The 12,039-nt window shown below is 46.7% G+C and overlaps 1 protein-coding gene across 4 annotated transcripts in view; it reads right to left on the bottom strand.

Annotated features, from left to right (window-relative positions):
* The window catches only part of pard3bb (par-3 family cell polarity regulator beta b), a 157,672-nt gene that overhangs the window by 54,788 nt on the left and 90,845 nt on the right, over nt 1-12,039 (bottom strand). For all 4 annotated transcript variants that reach the window (XM_049005888.1, XM_049005889.1, XM_049005887.1 and 1 more), the window contains one exon: nt 8,339-8,383. In XM_049005888.1, the coding sequence (XP_048861845.1) occupies nt 8,339-8,383 (45 nt within the window). The remainder of the gene's footprint in view (nt 1-8,338; nt 8,384-12,039) is intronic.

Raw genomic sequence — 12,039 nt, 5'->3', positions numbered from 1 at the left:
AGAAAAGAAAAAAAGAGGCAGGAAGAAGGAGAGATGATGAAAGGCGACCATGAAAACAAGCCATTCGCGTGATAGGACGAGAAAATGTAACCAAAAAGCTAAAGCACAAAATTAATTAAACATGCAAAACAGGATGACATGGGGGGACAAAAGAAGGGAAAATATTAAAAGAAAAATGGCTGAGGTGCTAAATCAGGCAGAAGAGAGAGAAAAAGATAAATAATCCCATCTCCAGAAGAGACAGGAAGTAAACAGACTATTTTTATATACATTTTAAAATTTATGACAATTTTAAAGATGGTAAATGTTGACCTGAGACAAAAACATCCCAGAAAAACAAAAGCCCTGCCAAGACAATCTAAAGATGCTCTCTCAGGTTTTAGCATACAGAGGCATTTTAAAAGTCAGCCGTATGTGTGAAGGAACATTTTTAGCATAAGTTAGGAGGAATGCCGTGAAAGTAAAGCCTAGAAGACGACAAAACGAAGCAAACTCCAGAGCCCATCTGAACTTCAAACTTGATGTATGAAAGTGACTTTCAAAACGCACTCAGCCTCTGATGTGTGTCAGCACAGCGCCAGCACCACCGTTCTGACCAATCAGTGCTGATGCATCCCACACCAAGCCTCCACCTCCCAGGAGCCTCCTCTCAGAAATGAAGGACAGGGCCGCACATGGAAATAACAAGTTATGCAGATCCAACGCATTGTCCATTAATCAAGAAACCATCAATTTGACAGCGTTGATGAGGCTGAATCCCAATAAGATTCAACTCCAGACGTTCCTTCCCTGCTTTGTATAGCTAACGAGTGTTTAAATGAACCTGCAAGAGAAATAGCTGGACTAATCTATAATTGTCACAGGCAAAGATCTTTGTCCTGGCATCTGCACTTTTTGGGACAAAATGTATAAAACATAAATGTGTCACTTTATCAGAGCAGCAAGGCAACCCATGGCAGGGTTGAGTGAATGTGTGAGTAAATGGGGATATGTACTATGTACTACTATATGTGAGTAGTACATGTACGTTTGTCTAGCACACACTGAGCGGTAATCTGCTTTTAGCAGCCATAAAAAGATTACTATAGGGTATCATACTATACATTCAACAGATACAATAACTGAGGATGTGTTCTTTCCACAAGCAGAACCTTGGCTTTTAATGGCAGACAACAGCCATCTGGACTCTCAATCGTGGGTGACAAAATGTGTTAAAACCCCTTGTGTTAGATTAATATGGCATTTCAAACAGAACAAACCAACTGGATAAACCTCAGGCCATATTTCTGAGCAAGCGCCCATACTGGAATGAACTGGAGATGCGAGGTATAATTGTCAGGTTCCCCCCTGTGTTCTGCCACAGGTACAGGATTTAAAAGGTCAGCCGTCATGGTGACGGGCCTGTTTGGGTGACACAGTCCACATTTAACCAGGCCTCTCTGATTACCAGGATCATCAAGACTCATCTCATCGCTGAAGGTCTGGAGGTCCATTTGACGTACCCTAATAAATCCGGGTCTTAACACCTTTCAAGGGACCTCATAAAATTCCTCATTTCCTTTTCACCTGGAAATGTACAATTGATTCTGTAGTTTTATTATGGATATGAAATTCTCAGTCCACTCGTCAGTTACACTAAAGTCGTATCTCTATTTCACAACAGGCAATAGACTAGTCAAAAAACACTGCAAGAGCCAGTGGACCAAATCAGCCTGGACCATCTGAGCCAATGACACTGTAAGTGAATACTGTTACTTGCATCTGTTTATCCTCTAACTCTGTAAAACCCTCACAGCTTCCAAAATGAACTGAAGACAAATAAAGGTAAATAGCAGAGTGACCACATCGGGGATTCAACAGCCTGTCTCCCAGCCAGCCCAGCAGTTACTGGTTTATTTTACTGGCAGTGAGAGATCATTGTGTGTGTGTCAGTGTGTGCCCATCCTTTGCCAATGCCATTAAAAGGCAAAGAACTTTTAAGGCCTCTACTTGATGAACACTAATTCTTCAGAGGAACTGACACTCAAGAACATAAGAAATTTACGAACGAGAGGAGCTCGTTTGGGGAGAACTTAACTAATAGCTCAGAGTTGTTAAAATCTTATCTAGCTTTGATTTAAAGGAACCCTGGGTTTTAGCTTGCACTACTTGAACAGGAAGATTCAATACTCTACACGCTGTGTAAAGAAGTGTTTTCTCAAAATAATTTTAAAATGTTCTCCTGCTAGTTTCTACTTATGGCCATGAGTTCTAGTATTTAAACTAATACTGAGAGAGCCATTTGGCTGAACAGCATCCAGACCCGTTACAATCTTATATACCTGGATTACATCCCCCCTTAGTCTCCTTTGCACGAGGCTAAACAGATTCAGCTCAGCTAACCTCTCCTCATAAGACATTCCTCTAAGACCAGGAATCATTCTCGTTGCCCTACGTTGAACCTTTTCCAAGACAGCAATGTCCGTTTTAAGGTATGGTTACCAAACCTGTACACAATATTCTAGGTGGGGTCTTACCAAGGAATTATATAATCATAGCATCACCTCCCTTGAGTTAAAGAGCCAGAGCAGCAAGCAGAGAAAGGAGGACAGAGAGACCTGCATCTCGACCAGGCCACGCCGCAGTAACTGCCTCCCTCACATAAGCGGAGACAAGGAAAGAGAGACTCGCATTTCCACCAGGCCGCGCCGCAGTAACTGCCCCCCTCACAGAAGCGGAGACAAGGAAAGAGAGACTCGCATTTCCACCAGGCCGCGCCGCAGTAACTGCCTCCCTCACATAAGCAGAGAAAAGGAAAGAGAGACTCGCATTTCCACCAGGCCGTGCCGCAGTAACTGCCCCCGTCACATAAGCGGAGACAAGGAAAGAGAGACTCGCATTTCCACCAGGCCGCGCCGCAGTAACTGCCCCCCTCACAGAAGCGGAGACAAGGAAAGAGAGACTCGCATTTCCACCAGGCCGCGCCGCAGTAACTGCCTCCCTCACATAAGCAGAGAAAAGGAAAGAGAGACTCGCATTTCCACCAGGCCGCGCCGCAGTAACTGCCTCCCTCACATAAGCGGAGACAAGGAAAGAGAGACTCGCATTTCCACCAGGCCGCGCCGCAGTAACTGCCTCCCTCACATAAGCAGAGAAAAGGAAAGAGAGACTCGCATTTCCACCAGGCCGCGCCGCAGTAACTGCCTCCCTCACATAAGCAGAGAAAAGGAAAGAGAGACTCGCATTTCCACCAGGCCGCGCCGCAGTAACTGCCTCCCTCACATAAGCGGAGACAAGGAAAGAGAGACTCGCATTTCCACCAGGCCGCGCCGCAGTAACTGCCTCCCTCACATAAGCAGAGAAAAGGAGAGAGAGACTCGCATTTCCACCAGGCCGCGCCGCAGTAACTGCCTCCCTCACATAAGCGGAGAAAAGGAAAGAGAGACTCGCATTTCCACCAGGCCGCGCCGCAGTAACTGCCTCCCTCACATAAGCAGAGACAAGGAAAGAGAGACTCGCATTTCTACCAGGCTGTGCTGCAGTAACTGCCCCCCTCACACAAGCAGCCAGCCTCCTCTGAGATAAATGGACCCATCGATTGAAACAGTCCGACGCAATTGCTCTCGGCTCGATGCGACAACAAGCAGCTGCTTTTCCATTGTGAGGGTGGGGCGGTGCCACTGTAGGGGGTGGCAGTAACTCTCGGGCTTGCGGAGGGCAGCCTCACGCTGCCTGGCTCCCAGCAGATACTGTTTGCAGCATCTTGCAGCCGGGGAGTGACGAGGCGGATCTGGACTGAGCTGTGGGGTGGGATAAATAAGAAGGGGGAATGGTGTAATGATTGGGGGGGGGGGGGTGGGGGGTGGCAAGCCGTTTCACCTGCTGAGTGTGATGGCCCCAGGGGCAACTTGACTGGGAGAATGGGAATATGCTGGCAAAGCAGCCCAGAAGGGACGCACAGGGCACTCTGCAGATGAAATAAAGGGGATTTTTCCAACACCCTCTCCACCCACCCCATCACCCCACCCATCAATGAACGCGTGCTTCCTCTAGCACTCATCTTGGAGGGGGTGGCGAGCGCTTAGAACACCAGGTGCTTGCTGGGAAAGCCCCGTCTGCGGTGGCCACATGTAGCGAATGGCTGTTGCAGCTACACCGCACATACATGCCAATTCTGGGATAAGGAAGTCTGTCAAATGGGAGGGGAGGAGTGGGGGTACATACAAGTGCAGCCTCTCCCGTTTCTCAAGGTCTAATTTTATTTATGTATGTTACAGAAAATTCCTTTGTGGTACCTGCCAGCATTCCTGGCACTGGGGAGACACCTCAGACAGAAATGTGACTGATGTTTGTTGGATTACTAAAAAACGAAAAACAACAGGCAAAATAGCACATCAAAAAATGACTATCAGGGATCCAATAGAGATGCGGCCGATAGGCTGTGAACAGGCCGGACCCCCTTATGAGCCTGTGGGAGGCAGACGCGGCAGGAATCCCTACCCTGAGGAAGACCCACAGCACCTCCCCGCTTAACAAATCAGGGCCACAGTGCACAGTGGGATGTAGCTGCTCAGCAGATGTTTCAGTTCTTTTTCCTATTTATGCAGATGCCTGGATGTCTTTTCCAGCTGTATTTGAGATCTTGCCATCGCAGTAAGTTACACTGCCCTCCACAGACAGCTCCGTCCGGCAGCTCAGCCAGTAACTGATTTAAGGAGGCAGCTCTGCAAGCACTTAGCTACCTGCATGTGCGTCAATAAGACGTATCGAGCAGTGGAAAACACTCCTCGGTACAAATGCATGTACGCACTCTCATACACGCATATGCAAGTCGCCAGGTTAACAGCAGCCTCATCCTCTTCATTGGCAGGATACTGTGCCAGCTTGTAAAAATTCAAATCTATGCTAAAACATATAGACTTCTCCGTTATACAGCGACCGCAAAATCTTGAATTATTTTTAAATGTGACTATATTCCATTGTTTTTTTTTTTTGCACACAATTACTTCTAAATATACTTTTGGCTATATTAGTAAACTTGAGCTAAAGAATTGTTTGAAAGGCATATCAAAAATGAAAGAAACAAGCGGTGAAGTTCACATTTTCCATAGGGTTCACAGTTCTGGCATGCAGAGCGTTTCCATGACTTCAGTGTGTATTTCACCGAGAGCGAGGGGCCTGCGGTTTGCAGTGGGCTTAGGGCCTGTGGCCAGGGGCCATATGGTGAATACAAAACGGAGCAGAGAGACGGGAATCCCATGGTGCTCGGCTCCCTGTGCACCCAAGCCCTCTGTCTATTGGACACGCTGCCACAGGCTGACAGCCCTCTGCAGAATGAAGCCAGTGAAAACCCAAAGGTCAATGCTCCGTTTTACCTGTATTTTATACATATTTTTTACAATTCAGAGATCCTGCTGAAGAAGGTTTGCTTTATCCAAGTCCTCCAACCTACCCATGTGAGCGTGAGAGAGCTGAAAATGAAGTGTTTCACCTGGTCAAATAGCACAGTCCCACTGGCCAAGAGGTAAACATGTTACATTAATCCTCCTATTAATCCTACATTAATAGAACACACATTGAAATTTGATTTATTACATAGTTCCTGTGATTTTCTTTGGTACAATTTTACATTAAATAACATTATTAAATATCTAAAATGTAATTTCAGATTTTAACAAGTTCAACAAATCAAGTGACATCATAAAAATATCGATGGGCAGAGCAGAGTAATGTAACATGTTCCAGGGCAAAAGAACATCTAACAAATTTGGCGTGCAGAAATAATCTGAAATGAAGCAATTCTAGGTGAAAACTCCCTATAATGGCAGTAACAGAAGCAAAGACGTCAACAGCAATAAGTGAGCCAGCCACCTTAGCGACACTGCAAATCTCAGCATGATACCAAAAAACGGTACCCTGTCTAGCCACAGCCTTGTGCGATGGAAAGACTGGTTCAGTGAATGACAGAGGTCAAGTGAAGCTGCCATTATCTAGCCAGGAATGGTTCATTGAACCCAGCAAGGTCAAAGATTAATATTTCCACAGCGGGCCTGGTTATGGGCACCCTCTGCTCACCCCCCATACTCACAACTATTGCTATTTCTTTCTTAGATATCTGATTTGTTCCATGTTCTTCATTTGCTTTTATCAGTTGTCGTAGCTGCACACACCAAAAGGTGGCTTTGCGACACTTAAGAACCCGAATGTTGTATCACAATGGAGATGGACCTCAGCTGCATTAGGTGTGAGGTTTAGGTGGAAATGGACCTTCTAGGGATGCAGTGCTTTTGTCCCTACACCCTCACCCCCAACCTGAAGAATGGCCTAGATTCCAGCCCCCCCCCCCCACCACCTCTAGAAGGGAGGTTTTAGGCAGATTAAAATCAGAGCTGCAGCTCTTAAGACCATCCTGCTAATGAAATATGTCAAAGCTCATAAAGCAGAATTTGGGGCCTTTATAAAGCGATGGACTCCCAAACACACACCGTCAGCAAAGCACTCGGCAGTCTGTCAATAAACATTAGCCTGTGCATCAGTAAAGGCCCGGAAAAATAGATCATTTTATTAAACATATTACCGGCTTCCCTTAACAGTAGCGACGGAGAAAAATCACACGAGCCAAAAGAAAAATGCTCCCCATTACTCATGATCCAGTTTACGGCAGCCAGTGTCTCTGGGGTAGGAAATCACACATGCGCACATACGTGTGTCACGCTCTCTGTGTGGGCACACGCCTCTACGCACACATGCACGTTTATCATTCCCGCTGAGGAGCAGCGCTGCTAATGCCACTGCAAGACGATGGATGTATGAAACCCAACCTGTTCTCCAGTCACAGCAGAAGCATGTTAGGAAGCATGGCCTTACCAGGCAAATAAACCTTCCATTCAAATATAAAGCTAACTGGAGAGCTGTAAAGGACACATAAGCTGCAGGAGTGAGCTGGAGTACAGCTGAATTTAGATTATTTCTGTCATTACTTATTCTTGAATCTGCAGAACCTCTATCATGTACATTTTATTCTGTTTTAACCATGTTTCCTCCATACCCAGCCTGGACTGACCATCTGGCAAATCGGGAATTTTCCCAGTGAGCCAATGGGTCCCAAATTGCTGGGTAAAAAATTATGGGGATCTCCCCCCCAGCAAAAGTCCAGGGTCAATTTTTAAATTCCAGCCCAGCCCTGATAACCTACAAAAATACAAGATTAAAATGACCTAGCACTCTAAAATGATCAGCAATGTTAAATGAATGAATCGTATTTGAAGCTTTCATGACTTGTGCGTTATGACTGGAAGCCTTCGCTTTCACGCCACTGAAGCCGCGGCTTCACTGCATTCACACGCTTCAGATTGTTACAGCATCTTATAATTTGCTGGCCACAGTGACTCAGCTGTGAGATGGTGGCCCCGAAGCGCATACAGCTGTGTACACTGGTGCAGATGTAGCCCCATCCTCCCTGAGGAGCCGGGGCTTGTCAGGTAGCAGGTTGCAGTGGGAAGCTGACAGGTCTGGGTACAAAGCCTATGGCCATTCCCTGCGAGGGTGGGGCTGCATCACACCCACACCCAGCAGCCAAAGGCACCTGTGTTGCTGAGACTGTGTTAAACTGCCTGACGATGGCAGGGGTGTTTGTTTATGTGCTCAGAGATACAGTCCAAGCATGTTTTTACAAGACTGGAATAAGAGGGACAAAGAAGTTGTCATGCATTACACTCCCCAGATTCCTAAGGCAAGATCACTGCTCCAAAACCCAACTGCATCTTACTGTGTACTGAGCCGACACCTGGCTAATTGCCCTCTGTCATCTAATGTTTATGTATCAGCATATAGCTTAATTAATGCAGCAGTGATGCGACATGATCGTGGGTTTTTTAACCACTGAAACCAGCCAGGGACACAGTGATCAGAAATCAGGGGGGGGTAGTGAAAACGAGGAACACCGTGGGGTGAAAATGTGCAGAACTATAGGCCCGTGAAAATGCGTGTCTGGGTACAGCCAGCTGAATTAATAGGATAAACAGGAATCAGCCAGACGTTCTCAACCTGAGGGCTCAATCTGTATCTCAGCGTCGGCAACAACGACCGGAAGCAGAGAAAGAACCAATTAAGCGCTGATGCCGCGCTGTGCAGGTGCTGATTAGCACAAGCCCCATCACAAGCCCGTGCACTGATTTAAAAATCAATGCTCACAGTCCAATGCCGACCTGGAAGTGAACATTCATGTGTTTCGGAATAAACGATCCAACAGAGCGTCACGTCTGCCGCTCTCGGTGCTGGACGGGGTTGCACGTGTGCATGAGCTCGTGCGAGGACTTGACACGGGGGCACATGGGCACAGCGTACAAGCATTCCTCACCTGCCTTCCTCCGGGCCAGGGATCCTACGTTGCTCTCATCAGCCACTGGGGAAACAAGACAGACATGAGACATGAGTGAGAAGGGAAGTGAGGGAGACAGTGAGCATGATAGGCCTAAGGTGGGGAGGAGCATCTCACACAGCAGTGCTCCATGATGACACTGGTGGAGCAGAGGCATCAGTACATCACACCAACAGAAACACATTGTCAAACCGGCTCTGGGAGAGGAAGCGTGAGCATGTACGCGCATGTGCGTGCAGGGACCCTCGCACAGGAAGGGCACACACCCAGACAGAGCAGGCCTCCGTGATGGGGGGAGAGGCATCCCCCTGCCAGTGCAGTGTGTACAAACAGCACGCTGAAGGCAGCAAACTGCGTGGGAGACAGTGGAATAGCATAGCTATTTCAGGCCTCGGCCTCTTTCAGCTCCCCTTGGCTGCGAGGATGCTGGCAATGGACGCAAAGATTTCAAACAGGGACCAGGGTAGCAGAGCCTTTGGGCAAGAAGTGTTTAAAAACCTACAAAGCAATAGTTTTAATGCGACAAATCTGGGATTCGCTGCATGAGAAAGAAATATGCAAAAACATGACTTTTAAAGAGCTTTCACCAAATATCTGCAGTGCCTCATTGTTATCACTTTATAGGTTTTCTTGTTTTTATTTCTGCATATATTTTTTTTTTACGTTGACTTCCAAGCAAATGCGAAACACATTTGCTTCCCACAAAGGGAGCAGCTGGTTTTTAATGAGGAGGGCGTTTAGCGGGCCTGTCGTCTCTGTGCTGCCGCACACGTCTGCGGTCATGCTACTTACACACAACAACAACATGGCACGTTTAAGCCCTGAACTGAAAAGCGGAGGGGAAGGGCCAAAAAAAACAGTAGCTGACTGTGATCTTTCACAGCTACGGCCTGACACTAATGTATGTGTGAACAGCGACAGGCTTGGTGAGGAAAGCCGCAATTGTTTAAATCCAAAGGCGAGCTATACCTACTGCACGTGTGATGTGAGGGTGCCCATAGGATTGCCTGGCATTTCTATAATAAATGTATCACTGAATACTGGTGAGAAAATGCATCAGCCTGCACCTGAAATCCACGGAAGCAGGATTTTGCAGGAGCAAAGGCTGCTGCTCGAGTAGCACCACAGGACACAATAATAGGGTTTCATTACATAGATTTCTTTTTAATAATCTTCTTCATTTTTTATGAGTGTAATTCTACGAACAGGAAAAAAAAAAAGGGAAATGAGAGTGAGAATGTGGCCTGATGGATCATGTGACAAGCATCTTCCTGGTCACTATACCGAGGGCACTCACAAACACACATGCAGAGACTGACAGAATCCTGGCAAATATAAACATACAAATGCATGCTAACAGAGAAGCTGACAAGGTAACTAACAGGTAGACTGACGGAGAGCATGCTGACACACACAGACGCTCACCCGCACTGCAAAGGCAGCCAAGCGAGCACATGGAACATATGTAAAGTGCTTAAACACTGACACATACATACACACATGGAGTGCCTTGGGGAGAACCAGTGACAGACAAGAGGGGACCATGGGCCAGAGCGGGCCTGTGGGACACAATCACACTGAGGTAAAGTGCCCTGAGTGCCATTCAGAAGACAGAGAGAAGCGAGAAATAACCAGCAGGAACAAAAAGCACCCAATCAGACTTTTTACACTGCAGTCTGGCAACAAGGTACCAGCCATTTTCAGTTCAACATGTGACAGGCAAAAGAAGATGTGCTATATGCAAAACTAGAATATTAATTATGAACAACACAACCCAGAAAAAAAAAAAATCAATGCAACTGTCTAAGCAAGTACATCTCAATCTCTCTCAGATGGCCTTATTCATATCCTAAGAGGTGATCTGTCCATGACCTGAGGCATCCAGACACATGAGGCTGGTGATCAGCTGCTGTGATGTTATAGGAGATCAGCTCAAACTCAGAATGCGGCTGCCAGCTCATTACCAGCACGTATCAAACACAGGCATTAGACAATGTTCATCACTGCAACAGAGCCAGCTAATTCATTAGCTCATCAAGAGATGCAGAAACCCCATAACTGCAGCATCAAAGACTATCCAATTGTTTAGGTCCTGACATCTGTGACTGTAATTTTGTGTTATTACCACATTTTTAAAAAGGGTTACTAATTTCAACAAAAGCTCACATTTCAAAGCAATAATGGAGAAATAGTTAGACAAATGCGTCTACATATAATGTAATCATTTTCCATCTTACTGCCTCGGCAGTACTAACAAGAGCAGTTTGAAACCCAAGCCCTAGCAGAGAAAGTGCACCGCACAAGGCCCAAAAGACTGCATGATTAGCTCCGGCACCCAAAATAGGTCTTAGACACAAATAGCTTCTGAATCGAGGGCTTACAGGATTACATTTAGCCTTGTAGGGCACTTTGAGATCGCAATGGTGGGGATGGTTCCTCCAGGGCGGAGGAGGGGACAGGGCTCACTGTGACTCGCCGTCGCTGGCACGAGGGAGGCGGCTTAATCGGTGCGGAACTCGGCTGCGTTGCCATGGCAAATGGAACACACCAGGAGGCCGTGGAAGAGGAATCAACTGTAGAATTCTGGTTACGGCTCAGATGGCGGATGTCAGTCTCACCGAAGAAAGATACGAGTCCGCATTCACGCACCAAATTCTTAGTCATGGTGCTTGTCATCCGAGCTTGAAAGGTACCGTAATGCAGAGAAATTATTATAGCATATCATTTTATGTAATTTACATTAGGCGGAGTAATTCAGGTGTACAGTCCTACTAAAGGGGACAGCACAACACCTACCCAAAAATAAAGCTGCCTGGCCATTCAATGCCCTCAGTCATCACGTAATGCCATTCCCTATTCACTGGTACACACGCCCGTATACTTGCACATGACGTCATCGTTTACTTGGTGTAACATACAAGAAAGCCCTGGGGAAGACGAATGGGCCCCGGACCCAGGAAACTGGGCCAGACGCTGGCATGGGCACCACAATTTGTACACACAAACGCACATCCGCCAAGAAGCCGGCCTCGAGGAATGCTCGTGTGAGGAGAGAGGAAGGGAAAGAGCGGTAAGATGAGCTTCCCCGTAATGGAACTCAGGCGGGCGTGGAGAGCACAGCTAGGGTGTTGCACCGGAGGAACCCAATAGGGAAACTTAATGAAGTGTAATTCAAAACTGCTGCATCCACTGTTTTAATAACATTAATATTCCTCACTCTCTGTCCGATGAAAAAAAAGTTAATAGGGTCATTCTTGGATAATACGTGGAGCTGTGCCTCACTGTGCCTCAGTGTTCAATTTTTATGGTGTGCATTCAATTCTTACAGCCATCAGACCCATCAGATCCATAAAGTAAATGACTTAGGGCCGATGGTTCATTCCGTCTCGCCATCACACCCTCCATCACAGTCGATGGCTCAGCAGTCAGAGGGAAGGCTCTACACCCAGTGCCCCCAACCACCAGGAGTCATCACAACACACCCACCCCCACCCCCCCATAAAAAAAATGAGGTACATTAAGGGGAGCACTTTGATAGGTACAAAAAGGTAGCTGCATATTATCCAGGTGGTACAACACATTCAAAGTGATGCACCAGATGCACACAAAAAGTACTGCATGAATGCATTAATATTATTATTATCATCACCACCACAGCAGGAGCTTCACAAGTAGACAGG

Source organism: Brienomyrus brachyistius, chromosome 1 (genome assembly GCF_023856365.1).
Source record: "Brienomyrus brachyistius isolate T26 chromosome 1, BBRACH_0.4, whole genome shotgun sequence".
Lineage (NCBI taxonomy): Eukaryota > Metazoa > Chordata > Actinopteri > Osteoglossiformes > Mormyridae > Brienomyrus > Brienomyrus brachyistius.
The sequence above is the reverse complement of the archived record's forward strand: the minus strand, read 5'-3'. Positions and strand labels throughout refer to the sequence as shown.